The sequence below is a fragment of the Perca flavescens genome, chromosome 4, assembly GCF_004354835.1.
Source record: "Perca flavescens isolate YP-PL-M2 chromosome 4, PFLA_1.0, whole genome shotgun sequence".
NCBI lineage: Eukaryota > Metazoa > Chordata > Actinopteri > Perciformes > Percidae > Perca > Perca flavescens.
In genome coordinates, this window is record NC_041334.1 from 28,521,356 (window position 1) to 28,537,504 (window position 16,149).

A 16,149-nucleotide genomic window follows, 5' to 3' on the forward strand; every position below is an offset into this window, starting at 1 on the left:
AGTTATAGTATAGTTTATCGAAAAAAGTGTTAAAAAAGTAATGCATAGTATGTCCAAAAAAGTCATAAAAAGTCATAGTAGTGTATATAAAAAAAGTCATAGTATAGTACGTCTAAAAAAGGTGATGAAGTCATTGTATAGTAATGTATAGTATGTCCAAAAAAGTCATAAAAAGTCATAGTAGTGTATATCAAAAAACGTCATTGTATAGTATGTTGAAAATTGTCATACTATAGTATGTTGAAAAAAGGTAATAAAGTAATTATATGGTATGTTGAAAAAAGTGAAAAAGTCGTAGTAAAGCATGTTGAAAAAAAGTCATTAAGAAATCATAGAATAATATTTTTTAAAAGTCATAAAATAGTTATAGTATAGTATGACGAAAAAAGACATAAAAAATCATAGTTTAGTATAATAATAAAAATAATAATACATTTTATTTAAAGGCGCCTTTCATGGCACTCAAGGACGCCTTTCAAAATTTATAAAAAAAACATTTAAAAAAGAAAAAGAAAAATCAAACCAGTACAGCATCAAACATTAATCACATGAAAGCCTGCCTAAACAGATACGTTTTAAGACGAGATTTAAAACCTGAGAGACTAGAACTGTTGCGAACCTCCACAGGAAGAGAGTTCCATAAGTGGGGAGCAGCATAGCCAAAAGCTTGTGACCCCATAGAAGCTGTCCTGGTGCGTGGCAGAACAAGTGTAAGTGCAAAAGCAGATCTTAGAGAGCGGGAAGGAGTGTGAATATGAAGAAGATCTTGAAGATATGAAGGAGCCAAATTGTGAAGTGCTTTGTAAGTTAAAAGCAAAACTTTAAAATCTACACGGAATTTAACCGGGAGCCAATGCAACTTATGTAAAACAGGAGAAATGTGTTCAAAAATGCAAGTTTTGGTAACGACTCGAGCTGCTGCGTTTTGTACCAACTGTAATTTATGGAGAGATTTTGAAGGAAGCCCATAAAACAAAGCATTACAGTAGTCGATTCGTGATGTTACGAAAGCATGCACCAGCGTATCAGTGCTCCTGAGTGAAAGAACAGGATGCAAACGATTTATATTGCGAATGTGAAAGAATGCAGAACGGGTAATTCTATTAATGTGAGCTTCAAAAGACAACGTTGTGTCAAAAATGACACCCAAACTTGTGACCTGATTCGATAGAGGAACAGAACAGTTATCTATTACCATAGAAGAAATATTTGACTTACTTATCGTATTTTTTGTACCAACAAGAAGAATTTCTGTTTTACTGCTGTTCAATTTTAGAAAATTACTTGAAAACCAATTTTTTAATTCACTTAAGCACTCACCAAGAGCAGAAGAGGGAAACTTTGATGAAGGTTTAGAAGATAGGTAAAGTTGGGTGTCGTCGGCATAACAATGAAATTTAATATCATATTTCCTAAAAATAGTGCCAATAGGTAAAAGGTAAATAGTAAACAGAAGTGGTCCTAAAACAGAGCCCTGGGGAACACCAGTGACAACAGGAGTAGGATTTGATTTAAACTGTTTGAGTATGACAAAAAAGTCATAAAAACGTCATGGTATAGCATGACAAAAAAGTCATATGTATGTCGAAAATAGTGATAAAAAGTCATAGTATAGAATGCCGAAAACAGTGATAAGAAAAGTCATAGTTTAGTATGTCGAAAAAAGTCATAGTATAGAATGTTGTAAAAAGTCATGGTATAGTATATCGAAAAAAAAAGTCATAGTACATTACAGTTTTTTCCGATTGCTAAACAACAGTGGGCACAACTGGAGTCACATGTGCAAAACTCAAACTACAGTCTGGACTACCAACAGTCACCTGAGCTAAACAGTTCACATCACCTGCAAAACAGGCTCAGTGCAGCCAAACAGTATGCACAAGCCTCACTGAGATAACACACACTGTCACTCAGAACACACTGAGAGTAAAAACACTAGCATCAAACACCAATACAGAAATTACAAACTTTTTCATCTTTACAGTTTGAACAATTTGAGTGACTTGACACTACTCAATAGTTTATTTAAGGAAAAAATGTAGATTGTATAGCATACCAATTTTTACATAAGGTAAAAAAGAAGGAATGAAAATCAGCAGTTTTCTTCAATAAAGTATTTTGTCTCTAGTAATGTATGGAATTACTGGGGAAAAAAAACTAAAGGTACATACGTAACAGTACCAAAGAATAGTGTGACTAATCCTGCCTCTCTCCAGCATCATGTGGCAAGTTTTCTTCATCACATTGGATGTCTGCATCATCTCTAAATACTAATGAATGTGGTGTTTCTATTGCTTTCACCGCCATTACTTTCTGAAAAACAGTAAGAACACAGTTTTACTATTGTAAAGATATAGTGTTTTTCACTTTTTTTATAGCTGTGTACATAACCTCAGACATCTTACCTGGACATATTGGTATCTTTGCCCTTTTACCTGTTTCTCTCAAACGGTACAGTGTATAATTGTTTCATTCTTATTTGGTGTTTGTATACAAAAAAAGGCTTTCTGAGCTTTCTCTGTATAAATACCATATATGTTCACTAACTAGTCTAAAACAAGACACCTGCTTAGGCTTTCAGCTAAAATTGCAATCAGCAGTGTTTGATAGGCACCAGACTGAAATCTATTCTGTTTTGAATGTGTGGTTAACAGTTTTGACAGCAGTGTGTTAGCATTTGAACAAAGTGCTGTAAATCTACAGTGTTGTGCACGTTGTGGTTAAAGTCATTGGATAAGTGTGTAGAGTTTTGAAAACTGTGTTCAAGCAATGAAAAACGAACTAGAGTTTGGTCCACATGAACTGCTGCTGTGCAGACTGTAGTTAGTGTTTTGCACATGTGACTCCAGTTGTGCCCACTGTCGTTTAGCAATCGAAAAAAATTGTAAGTCAAAAAGTAGCTCACCTCATGGAGCGTGCTCCCCAGTATGTCGATAAAAGTGATAAAAAAAGTTTTAGAATAGTATTTGAAAACTAGTCATAGTATAGTATGTTAAAAAAAAGTGATAAAAAAGTCATACTATAGTATGTCGAAAAAAGTCACAAAAAAGTCTTAGTATAGTATGTCAAAGAAAGTCTGGAAGAACATGCAAACTCCACACAAAATGGCAGAGCCCAGACTTGGAACTGAACCAGGGGTCAGAGATAGCAGTCCCTACTTGCAGGAGCAGTGCTAACCACCGTACCACCATGGTACATTGAAAGAAAGTGACAACAAAGTCATAGTATAGTTTATCGAAAAAAGTGTTAACAAAAGTAATGTATAGTATGTCCAAAAAAGTCATAAAAAGTCATAGTAGTGTATATAAAAAAGTCATCGTAAAGTATGTCGAAAAAAGGTGATAAAGTCATTGTATAATATGTTGAAAATTGTCATAATATAGTATGTCAGAAAAAGTCATCAAAAGGTCATAGTATAGTATGTCCAACAAAGTCATAAAAAGTCATAGTAGTGTATATAAAAAAGTCATAGTATAATATATCGAAAAAAGTGATAAAAAAAGTCGTAGTATATCGAAAAAAAGTCATAGTTTAGTATGCAGAAAAAAGTGATGAAAAAGTCTTACAATGGTATTTAAATTATAGTCATAAAAAAGTCTTAGAATAGTGTTTAAAATACAGTCATAGTACAGTATGTTGAAAAAGTGATAAAAAAATCATAGTATAGTATATGAAAAAGTCATAGTATAGTATGCCAAAAAAGTGTTTCAATTTATAGTATAGCATGTCAACAAAAGTGATAAAAAGTCATAATATAGCATGTCGAAAAAAGTGTTTCAATTTATAGCATGTCAACAAAAGTGATAAAAAGTCATAGTTTAGCATGTCAAAAAAAGTGATAAAAAAGTCATAGTATGTATGTCAAAGAAATTCACAGTATAATATGTTGAAAATAAATGCCACGAGAGAAATTATGTTGAAAACAGTCATAGCATAGTATGTTTAAAAAATCATAGTAGAGAATTTTGAAAACAATCATAGTAAGTCGAAAAAAGTCATAAAAAAGTCAGTCGAACAAAACATCAAGAAAAGGGCCAGCTCAGACTGGGAAACGAAGCTGGGTCAGAGTCTGCATTGCCTACTTGCTGGTGGTAGTTGGAGCAGTACTAACAACTGAGCCACTATGCCACCAAATATTATGCTGATAGCATAGTATGTCGAAAAAGTGATAACAAAGTCATAGTATAGTATGTTGAAAAAAAGTGATAAATAAGTTATGGTATAGGATGTCAAAAAAAATTATAAAAATAGTCATAGTATAGTATATCTATCTGACATTAACTGACAGAGCCTTTCTAAACTTCATATTGAAGAAGCCTGAAAAAAGCCTAAACAATACATGGTATCAATATATGACCTATCCGTAATCCCCAGAAAGCATTTGCGAACATATTTCTAAATACTTTTTGTGAATAAAATAAAAAAGATTTGAAAAACTGGTACTCTGTGCTTTCGTCCAGAAATGTTAAGGATGTTTAACAAGGGCTGTCAATGAAAGAATGTTTGTGGCTTTTGTCATTTGGAGGCTCACTGAGCCAAATGTATATGTCCTATGCTTAAATGAGTACATTGGCTGAAAGTAGACAAGTATATAAGTAAGAATTGTGGCTGTGAGAGCAAGTTAAAGAGAAAGTTTAAAGACAATGTTCTCTCTCCTTTGCAGTGCAGCTGTGAAATCACACACACTGAGCAGCCCTTAAAAATGCAGAAAAAGCATAAAGAAGCACTAAACTTAAACAGTGATAACACTGTAAAAGATATCAAAAAGCTGAATCATTTTCTAAAAGCTGAAGATTTTGTGAATAGTTTACAGTTTAAATAACATCTGTAGTTGAACATTTGTGGGAGGAGTAGCATTTAGAAGTAGAAGAAGCCTGAAGAGGATTTAAAGATTGCCCCATTGACTTTTAATGTAAAAAAGGCTTAATATTTTAAGAACAATAAATGGTGGAGAAAAGTTGAATACAATCACAAATGTCCTTAAAGAGCTGAACATTTTGATATTTTAATGTTTTTTGTAGCTGAAAGTATTCAGAAGTAGTAGGCGACCGAAAATTGTACAGCAGAATCAGATACAAATACTGTGAATGCTACTGAATCAGAACCAACCATGAAGCATAGATATTACACATTAGGATTGAACATCATTATATTACATCATATTATTATTATTATTATTGAACATTAGGGTTAATTGTTTAGTCTTAAAGGAACACGCCAACTTATTGGGACTTTATCTTATTCACCGTATCCCCCAGAGTTAGATAAGTCCATACATACCCTTCTCATTTCTGTGCGTGTCGCAACTCTGTCTGGCGCACCCACCGCTAGCCTAGTTTAGCACAGATCCTGGAGGTTACCGGCTCCAGGTGCCTGGGTAGCTCGCCTGGTAGAGCAGGCACCCATATATAGAGCTAGCCTACTGCTCCCAATAAGTGACAAAATAATGCCAACATTTTCCTATTTGCATTACTTGGGCAGAGTGATTACCGCAACACCTGAAAAGCACCGTTGTTACTCTCTGCTCCTCACCACGGGGCTTCTTGTGTGCGCCGAGCAAATCACTCTGCCCAAGTAGCAGGAGTAGCAGAGCTTCGCCTTCTGAGAATATAGTTCCCAGTATGTAGACGGTTAGAAGACGGCTGTGTCTCATGTGACCTTATAATTTGTACACGCTGTGACTATACAAATCACAACATGTAAATAGGAAAATGTTGACGTTATTTTGTCACTTATTGGGAGCAGTAGGCCAGTTGGAGCCGGTTACCTCCAGGATCTGTGCTAAACTAGGCTAGCGGTGGGTGTCCCAATAAGTCGGCATGTTTCTTTACCAATCACCTAATTATTTTCACAATAGTTGCATCAATGGACTGTGTATAAACAATGCTAATTCATCTGTCTTTAGCAAGAGCCCTCCTCAGAGACGTCATGCATCTAATGAAAAAGTGGATGAAACTCCACGACTCCATGTGTGGCAGAGAGAGAGAGAGAGAGAGAGAGAGAGAGAGAGAGAGAGAGAAAGAGAGAGAGGGCCCCAGCCACAGAACAAAAGCATCTTTGTGAGTGATTGGAACCACATTTTCTCTCTCTCTCTCTCTCTCTCTCTCTCTCTCTCTCTGTCCCAATCACACCAAACTGTTCAAAACCAGTGAAACAATCAACGTCAAAAGTTTAGAATAATATTCGGAGACGGTCTCTGTAGATACTCTGTGCGTGTAGTTCCAGTTTCACTTCTCTGTGAACACACACACACACACACACACACACACACACACACAAAACAAACACACACACATGCACTGTACTCACACACACTCTGTCTCTCTCTCTGCCTCCGTCTGCCCCTCCCACCCTGCCTTTCTGCTGATCTGACGCTGGGTATAGGGTTTGGATGTGCCATCTCATGCAGTCTGGACAGAAGTCCTGGACCAGTGAAACAGCTCTCATCTCAGTCCTCCAGTGCTGTCAAGCTAGAGAAGGCAGCCTGCTCTTTCTTTCTGGATCTCAGTGGACTGGAAAGCCTCTAAACAGGTCTACGTGCTGTGAAGTGAAGCATGACATGATTGCCTTTGTGAGAACAAGTTGCCCTTGGTGTACAATATTTAAATGAAGTTAACTGTTCACACAATACAGTAACATCAGATATTTAAATTAGCTGGATACATGGTTAAATGTAATTTGCTCTTACCAGTGTATCGCTGTGTGTACTTTGTCCATAGCAATTCCCTCCATATTCTTTTTAAATCTTTACAATCATTCACTGAAAGAGGCAAGCTGGCCTGCCTTATTGCACAAACCAAATTTTCTTCCAAACTTACCATTTTCAGCAGGTAATGTGAGCTTGCTAGCTCAGAGGTTATTGCGAAGGGCCAAAGGCAAAGCTTGTCAGGCTTATCCTGGCAATGTACTTCCGTTGATCCAGACTATATTTGCTGTACAGAAATGAGAGCGGTATTGACAGTAATTACATGCAGTTCAGGACCAGGGACAAAATATAATCTGCTGTTGCAGTTATTTCTGTCCCTCTAGTCTGCACACAATAAAATATGTATGTGTGTATCAACAGCTGCTCCTGTTTCATAATTGGAAGCTGATTTGATAGCACTGTTGGAGGTGAGGAATGTGGAGGGACGCTGCTATATTGGTCTACTTGGTGCATTAGACACTGGATGGTCCAAAGAGTCCTTGTTCACCTCCACAGGGAGCTGCCAATTACTGTGGAAAAAGAACAAAGGCAAATCTACTCTGTGAGAAATGTGTTTAAAAATCATTAAAGCAAAAGTTTTGATTAAATTACCATTAAGTACGTGCGAATCACTAGCATTTAATTAAGTATGTAAATACCAAGTAAGCAATAGAAATGAAAGCTATCGGACTGTATTGTAGAGAGCCCCGTGGTTGTGGTGAATGGTAAAGCATGTGAGTCGTGAACAGAAGCAAGAGGATAGAGAGCATAACCTTTTCAGGAAGCTGATGACAAGAAAAGTTCTCCTCTCCCATTGTTCAGTGTTGGAATAGGTAGCTAGACTGAATCTAGTACAAACACACAAGACTTTAATGTAGCCGCAACGTAATGTCAACAGTCTTCAGGGTCTTTTGAAGTTTGTATTTGGTTTGTATATGCAGGACGTCTGTTTTTATAACACCATAATTGTACGGTATCATTTTTAGCTGATCTTATGATATCCGATAAAAGACAAGAATTTCCTCATTAACATATTTAACACACTTTAAATTAGATGAAATAAGGTTGACTATTTGAAAAGTGTTGATATGATTTAGCTCAAAGAGACTTTGAAATGCTGCTTTTGGTTGTTTTCATACTTCCTGGTTTTGTTAAAATAAAAAAAAGTGGGACATTTATACTGGAACAGCCCCTCTGAATTATCTGAAATCTTAAATATCTGTCTTAATTTTATATCTATGAGAATTATGTATATGTCTGGGCATGAGGGTCAGAGATTGTGTTGGCAATGGTAGCGTTAGAGAGCAGGATTATTTTTGTCTGTTTGTCTTTTGTATATATGTATAACAAAAATATTTGGATCATAAAGTGAGTCAGACCTATCAGCAGTAAAATACAGTATGTCTGGATTTCTTTCACAAAACAAAAGACAAACAGACAAAAATAATCCTGCTCTCTAACGCTACCATTGCCAACACAATCTCTGACCCTCGTGCCCAGACAGACGTTTTCTCCCACAGAGCATGGATCCTACAAATAGTTCAGTGTCAAAGCCTGAATGTCTCAGATGAATGATTGTACACACAAATGAAACAAGAGGTTATCAAGTTGTTAGTGAAAATAGAGCCTGTCTCAAGAAATAGCCCCAGAAGATTTGCTGCTGTGAATTACCTCACGCCCCTGTCACGCCTCTAAACGTAAATTACAGGAAACACTCTTATCAGCCACAAGCTCCAGGTGTCAATATGGCCCGAGCAGACAAGGTTTTTATCCTGTGTGACCCAGACAACACAACTAATTCTTATAATTTAGTAATTTGTTTTAGTCCACTTACCTTATTGTTTGTAATAACAATAATTAAAGACTATTGTCAACAAAGTTGGAGATAAGTCAGAAAGTTATTGTAAAACATAAGAAAAAAGACAGACAGACAGATTAGGCTCATTATGATCGTTATTGTTGGCCATTAACCTTTACTAATTTATCTTATTGCAAAGTAAAATACACTAAATGACATGAAGTGTTTATTTTTGATTGAGCCTTCTTATTTATTTTGAAACATTTGTTGTTGCTGGTTAACTAATGGTATCAAAAGTCTTAAAACATGAATATCAGGTCCTTTGATACGTACACCTACTGCCATTATTTTTCAACATAAGCACATCTGTTTAGCAACCGTCATTTAACGGAATACTGAAAACTCAATTATGAAAGGTAACCACTTGACAATAGTGAATTAGGACAGATATTTGTATGAGTGTCAATGTAAATACTGTTATTATCTAGCCTCCCTGGTTAATTTGTATTTAGCTAAACCTAATTTTTTTTGTTTGCGAAGTGGATTAAATGTCAGATGACTTACATTATCTATATTGTGGCAATCACCTTAAAGTCAGTACTTTCTCGTCTCACTAATGAGTCTTCATTTAGATTACAGAGTGCAAAATTGTAACATTTGTTAATTCAGTTAGTCAATAAAGCACTTGATAACATGGTTATCAAGTGCTTTTGACATGAAAGTTACTATTCTTGAAATTTCTGAAAATAACCAGCTGTCATCGGCAAATGGGGTACAGGTGGGGATGTGCTTTTTAGGGTTTCTTGTAATTGCTTTTGAGTACACTATTACTATTATGAGGATGAATCATGAGTCCTAACCTAGTTTGGTCTTGTACTGGGACATCTTAAAAGATCTCGTGCACAACAGAATTAATAAAAAAAATTCCCACAGTGAGTCACAACATGAAAACAGTGGCCCTGCAGCTGAAGAACAAGGGTTTGGTTGACTCATGTCAGAGTACAATACGTGTACATGGCATGTTAAAAAAAGGCCAGTGGTTTAAAGAATTAAGAATGAAATGAAAATTAAGAACTGAAATACACTAAAATCACAAGTGAAAAAATCTTCAAAAATTATGTAATGTTTTCAGAGTTTCTTCATAGTTGAAATAAGAAACAATGGCTGACAAAAAGTAGCTAACGAGCCATTTCTCCAACTGATTTTTCACACATACAGTATTGTTTTTTATTAAGAACTGAAATTATAATAATATAGCAGCAATGACTTCACAGAAAATTATTGGTATATCATATGGTGGGCCTATATTATAGGAGACTAAAATGCCATTACTATAGCTAAAATAGTGCTCATAACTGAGCATCAAAATGTGGCATGGGATTTTTAGTGAGTAGGCTATACAGCTTTGACCTTAAATAAAAAGTTATATTCACAAACTGTAACTCTATCATTAATGACAAAACATATGGTTCCTGGGCTCATAATTCCTGATGAAAGCTACCCTGTGTTAGTGCTGTGTCTGGTTCGGGTTAAAGGGGTAATTATATGACAGTATAGTTCAGCCCAACGAGCTTGTAGCCTGGAGGAAGCACAATCACTGCTGACTGTAGTTTCCTGTCCAATAGCTGCAGTACAGAAGTCTGAGGCAAGTATAGTGGGGAGTAAAGAGAGAGGAGAGACCGACACAGGTCGGATACTGCTGCTCATTTTAAGAGTTTAAACAAGTTTGGGACAGTGGTGTAGCCTACTTGGACTTTGTTTGCAGAAACGCAACAGAAAGTGAGTAAGCCCTGCACTGCAGACAAAGCGAGCTGCCTGTAGAGACACACAAAACTTCCCAACATCTGGTCTGCTGGAGGACGGGGCGAGCCGGAGAGAGAAACTTTGGAGGCGGAGAGAATCTATCTTCGCTGGAGAAAAATGCATTGAATTGGGAGTTTGGGGGGGGGAACTTACATGAGCCGAAACGAGAGTTGGTGGTCGTGTAAGGTGTCAAGAGTGGAGGGAAAGAGGACGGGAAAGGTCTCGGAGGGCGAGAAGTCCACCTGGAGCGGTCAGAGAATGAATTAGCCGAAGGTTTGGCTGCACCGCGTTCCAGCCAGAGAGAAGGTAAGAAGTTGTTTTGCTGTGTTGTTGTAGATCAAAGCGAGTAATTGTGCAGCATGAATGCAGAACAGAAAAAGGATCGCCACACTGGAGCTGCGCTCGGTCTGAGCATGCAGGGACTCGTTTAGGGAAAGCAGGGCGCAGACGTGCAATACAGGTAAACAGAATACGGCCGTTAGCAGTAACATTTAGTAGCCTAGGCCTATTAATACATTCAATTTCAGCGTACATTTCTCTTTAAAGGTATGCTTAACTATTTGCAAAACATGTGTACACGCATGCTATTTAAACTACAAGTTTAGCACTGTGTTTAAGTGTGCGTTGCGATGTCTTTTTCTCTGTTGCCGAAACTTCTTTACACCTTTGACCGTATAAAACTAAGCCAATTGTAGTTATTTAAGGACGAATACATTTTTTATAATAAACTCGTTAAACGTCGCATTATCAAGCGCATTTAAAAAAAATAATAAAATAAAACTTAGAGGTAAGTTGTCAAAACTTTTGGGGGCAGCGAATGTGTGCAGAGCAAAACCACGGGAGCGCGCAAACAGCTGTCCAGCTGAGCTGCTCTGGCAGGGTTGGCGCGCGCCAAACACACGTTGGCACGTGACACAGTTAACGGGTCCGGTGCTCGGTTTTGATTGCCTGCTCAGCTCCTCTCTAAACCATCAGATAAAACACACGTCGGTGGGCAATTAAGCAAGTATGAAGGTCATAAGATATCTCATTTAGGCTATATATGTCGCTTAGCTACCATTTAGTAAGGCTGCAGTCTTGGGCCAAAAATAACAGTCTAGTATTTTAGTCTATTTAAGTATGATAGATTATTGCATCTACTTGAGAAACGACCCTTTTCAAAATTAAAAGAAAACTCATAATCTTGACTGGGAGTAATACATTAAGTAAATATGAACAATATTTAGGCAGCTTTTTGTATTGTATCCGTGTTATTCTTTGAGAGTGTGTGATCTTTACAATGAATTATTGCTTTTATTAAGGTTGCCTTTTTTAAATCTCATGTTAGTTATATACTACCCTCATTGTTATTATTTGCACAACATAACATTAAAGAGTTTAAACACTATTAATTAAAAGTAGGCTATGATTAGGCACATCCGGTGTGTTACCACTGTTTGATGAAAGTAGCACGACAGGCCCCTTCCTTTAGTTATTTTATAGCTGTAAGGGATTCATGCTGGTTCAAGTTGTGCATGATTACACCTCTCTCTCTCTCTCTCTCTCTCTCTCTCTCTCTCTCTCTCTCTCTCTTTCTCTCTCTCTAAAGCACTGGCCTGTTGGCGTGTTGCTCAATTTAAAAAGACAATGAGAAATCTTTCATGTGACCCATGTGATCATATCTGTAATAATATTTTTGGCTGTCTCCTCTCTCTGCTTCAGGCTCACTCCTTGGCCCCTCCACCTCCTCCCACAAGAGCCAGGCCTACGCCCATGGATGAGGAGAGGAGTGCCCCTGCCATCTCCCCAGAGCCACCTGATGAGGTGGACCCCAGTGTACCAGCTCAACAACCCAGTTCACACGCAACTTTGACCGCAGAGAGCACAAACAGCTGTCCAAACCCAAAGCCCTGTCCTAGTCCAGGTAAGGAAGAAGTTGCAGTAGAAAAACAGACAAACCTACACAAACAGCTTTTTTTTAAATCTGGTGTGTAGCTGTTTGTTTAGTGTTTCTGTGTGTATTTATACAGTACATGTTGGAGAAAGAACAAGAGACAGTCCCATCACAGAATAGTTATGTGATGGGTCTGAACAAGCCTTGAATAGTAGGTTTATAACTACTACCACAGAGTTCTATTAAAGGCCCTTTGTTGTTTTTTGGTGTGTGTTGAGTTTTAGTTTAGTTTATTACGATCCCCATTAGCTACAACATTGCAGCTGCTGTTCTTCCTGGGGTCCACAAAACAGACATTACATCGTGACAATGCAACGATTACAACTTGCATCATAACCGTAACAATAATCAGATAATTTGAAATAGTCCATTTCACTTCAGTGTCCCCAACACATAATTCAGACAGACCCTCCACAGCCACAAGACCTATAAACAGAATCAAACTCACACTTTAATGTTTTCTTGTGTGATATGTCTTGTAAGTAAATGACAGTCGTACAAGACCGTTCGTTTAATGCTTTGGTTTCGGTATTGTACAACTTCCTTCTATAGTCATGTCTATCTAAACTGAATGATAAATTATTATACAAAATAAACTGTCTTTGTAAAAGAGATATTTCTGATAAATACAAGTCATGAATAGAATAATCACTTTTTAACAAATAACCAAGCTAGACAATTCTGCATTGCAATAACATTCATTGTGTATTCACATGGATTGTGTGTGTCTGTGTTTACTGTAAGTTTGGCTGCCTCAAAAAAAGTGAAACAGAAAGTATTTATGAAGAGTTCAAGCCATTTATTATGAAAAAGAGAAGCTAGTGTATTTATGCTGAGAGAGAATATCTCTCTATGCTCTTTCATGCATATGACTCTCATTATGGTAGAAGGTTGGCCATTGTGGGAGTGAATATATAGCTGGATGCAACACATTTTCCTTTTTTTCCCCAAGCTATAGGAGACCATTAATAGACCAAATTATTCACCTTTGTGAAAGTGTGCATAGGTTGATGTTAGTTTTCCAGAGTGGAATAGTCTTGAGTCACTGTTATGTTTAAAATTTTACAGACTGGTAATTACTAATCACTATTGGTAGACTCAGAAGCTGTGTTCTAGTGACTCTCCCATTAATTCCTACAAAATCATTGTGTGTTTTGGTGGATGTCATGTTGATTCATTAGGTCAGAGGCCTTCTCACTGACAGATAAAAACATTTTCTCGGTCTGCGTGGGGGACGTGCCGCCTTGGATGATCTAAGGGGTCAGGACCAGTTCAGCGCTGTGGAACGCTTAAAGACCACAATGGGACTCATGGGAATTGGGGAATGAATCCATGACCCTTCCCCTTTGTGTGATTGGTCATGGTAAGGGTTGACTGACACTGGGGCGGAAACAAGGGAACTTGGCCCAACTCAGGGCAGTATTGTGCCTGAATGACTCATCCAGGATCAAGTTCCCTAAAGCTTCAGTGACAAAACAACAGCACAGACTTTAGATCAGAGCGCAGGTCCTATGGGGCAATTGGGGTAGGTGTGGTAAATAGTTAGGAGAAGTGTGCAAAGATTTAAGTGGCTTGTTGCCATGGGAACCTGCCACAAAAACCTCCAATGGTTGATGGAGTTTTTTTGTTTTGTTTTCTAAAGACAAGTCTCAACCCAATTTATTATAACTGCATTGAATGTGCAAAATCACAGAATCCACACACGCACATTTTTGTTCTCCGCTACATTGCGGTTCACCATGATGAGTGTAAATACAGCATCAGATTTAATGATAATACCTCTGCGTAGAGTTTTAGAGTTATTAAACTGTAGGTTTGTGCCTGAGCATGTTCTCGTGGCTGTGCTGACTTTACCTGTGCTTGCTTCTTAGGAAGCCAACCCAAAGTATAACTGTGGCTTATCCCACTAAAGTTAGACTGCTTGTCTGGCTGACTGGACTAATTTGTGTATGTGTGTGTGTGTGTGTGTGTGTGTGTGTGTGTGTGTGTGTGTGTGTGTGTGTGTGTGTGTGTGTGTGTGTGTGTGTGTGTGTGTGTGTGTGGGTAGGTGAGCCAAGGTGGGGAGGAGAAGATTGGTCAGGCTACCACTGAGGGCAACAAGGCCCTGCTTTCAGTGCTATGCTTCACCCCCCACCCATCCCTCAGCCTGCAGAGTGCAGGGCTTTGGAACAACACAACAGGCACATATACAGTAGATCTAACAGACTTGAGTCGTTTTTTTACCCATGGATGCATCATAACAAAGGGATAACAGGTCCCAAGATTGTGTTATTTTTCTTCCTGGTTTACTTCCATGATGTACAGCCCATAATAAATGTCCATTAGTGTCTCTTTTCTTGTTCCTGACTAGCCTGATAATCAGACTGAATCATGTTACTTCATTAATTTGGCCTGACATTAAAGTGATGTTTCGGAGTAATTTCACCCTAGGGTCCTTTGCGCCACAACCTCGAGCCAAACACCCCCCCAGAAGCTTTTTTCACCTGGGTCGAACATTGGGAGAGTTAGCGTTATCAGCTGAATAGCTTAGTGCAGGCGCTAATGGATCCAAGAGTGTATCTTGTACATTACCCCACTAATGATGCAAGAAATGATACCAAACTTCTACACCAGTACAAATAGGTTATGTACTCATAAAACGATGGATTGGAAAGTTTACACCAGTAGTAGTTCACCAGGAGTTTATTTAAATAACACTTGCCTGCTGGCTTCTGCTCTCTGCTGCTACTGCTACCAGCAGTAAGACAAGTGCTTAGGGAAGTCTACAAATTACAACACCGAAAAGAGACACAACAAAAATATTTATTATACTTACAAACTTTCCAATCCATTGTTTTATGAGCTTCTGGGGGGTTGTTTGGCTCAAGGTCGTGGTGCAAAGGACCCTAGGGTGAAATTACTCTGAACCATCCATCCATCCATCCATCTTCGTCCGCTTATCCGGTGTCGGGTCGCGGGGGGAGCAGTTCCAGCAGGGGATCCCAAACTTCCCTTTCCCGAGCAACATTAACCAGCTCCGACTGGGGGATCCCGAGGCGTTCCCAGGCCAGGTTGGAGATATAATCCCTCCACCTAGTCCTGGGTCTTCCCCGAGGCCTCCTCCCAGCTGGACGTGCCTGGAACACCTCCCTAGGGAGGCGCCCAGGGGGCATCCTTACCAGATGCCCGAACCACCTCAACTGGCTCCTTTTCGGCGCAAAGAGCAGCGGCTCTCTCCGAGCTCCTCACGGATGACTGAGCTTCTCACCCTATCTCTAAGGGAGACACCAGCCACCCTCCTGAGGAAACCCATTTCAGCCGCTTGTACCCTGGATCTCGTTCTTTCGGTCATGACCCAGCCTTCATGACCATAGGTGAGGGTAGGAACGAAAACTGACCCGTAGATCGAGAGCTTTGCCTTCTGGCTAAGCTCTCTTTTCGTCTAACAGTGCGATAGATTGAATGCAATACCGCACCCGCTGCGCCCGATTCTCCGACCAATCTCCCGCTCCATTGTCCCCTCACTCGCGAACACAACCCCAAGGTACTTGAACTCCTTCACTTGGGGTAAGGACTCATTCCCTACCTGGAGAAGGCATTCCATCGGTTTCCTGCTGAGAACCATGGCCTCAGATTTAGAGGTGCTGATCCTCATCCCAACCGCTTCACACTCGGTTGCGAACCGATCCAGTGAGTGCTGAAGGTCGCAGGCCGATGATGCCATCAGGACCACATCATCTGCAAAGAGCAGCGATGAGATCCCCAGCCCACCAAACTGCAACCCCTCCCCACCCGACTACGCCTCGATATCCTGTCCATAAATACTACAAACAGGATTGGTGACAAAGCGCAGCCCTGGCGGAGGCCAACCCTCACCTGAAACGAGTCCGACTTACTACCGAGAACCCGGACACAGCTCTCGCTTTGGTTGTACAGAGATTGGATGGCCCT

The 16,149-nt window shown here is 39.0% G+C and overlaps 1 protein-coding gene across 1 annotated transcript in view; it reads left to right on the plus strand.

The window, feature by feature from the left end:
* Positions 1 to 10,678: 10,678 nt before the first annotated feature.
* Positions 10,679 to 16,149, plus strand: part of mdfi (MyoD family inhibitor) — a 33,914-nt gene continuing 28,443 nt past the window's right edge. The window contains exons 1-2 of the mRNA XM_028576136.1: positions 10,679 to 10,746; positions 11,988 to 12,189. Coding sequence (XP_028431937.1) covers positions 12,039 to 12,189 — 151 coding nt within the window. The 5' untranslated portion in view covers positions 10,679 to 10,746; positions 11,988 to 12,038. The remainder of the gene's footprint in view (positions 10,747 to 11,987; positions 12,190 to 16,149) is intronic.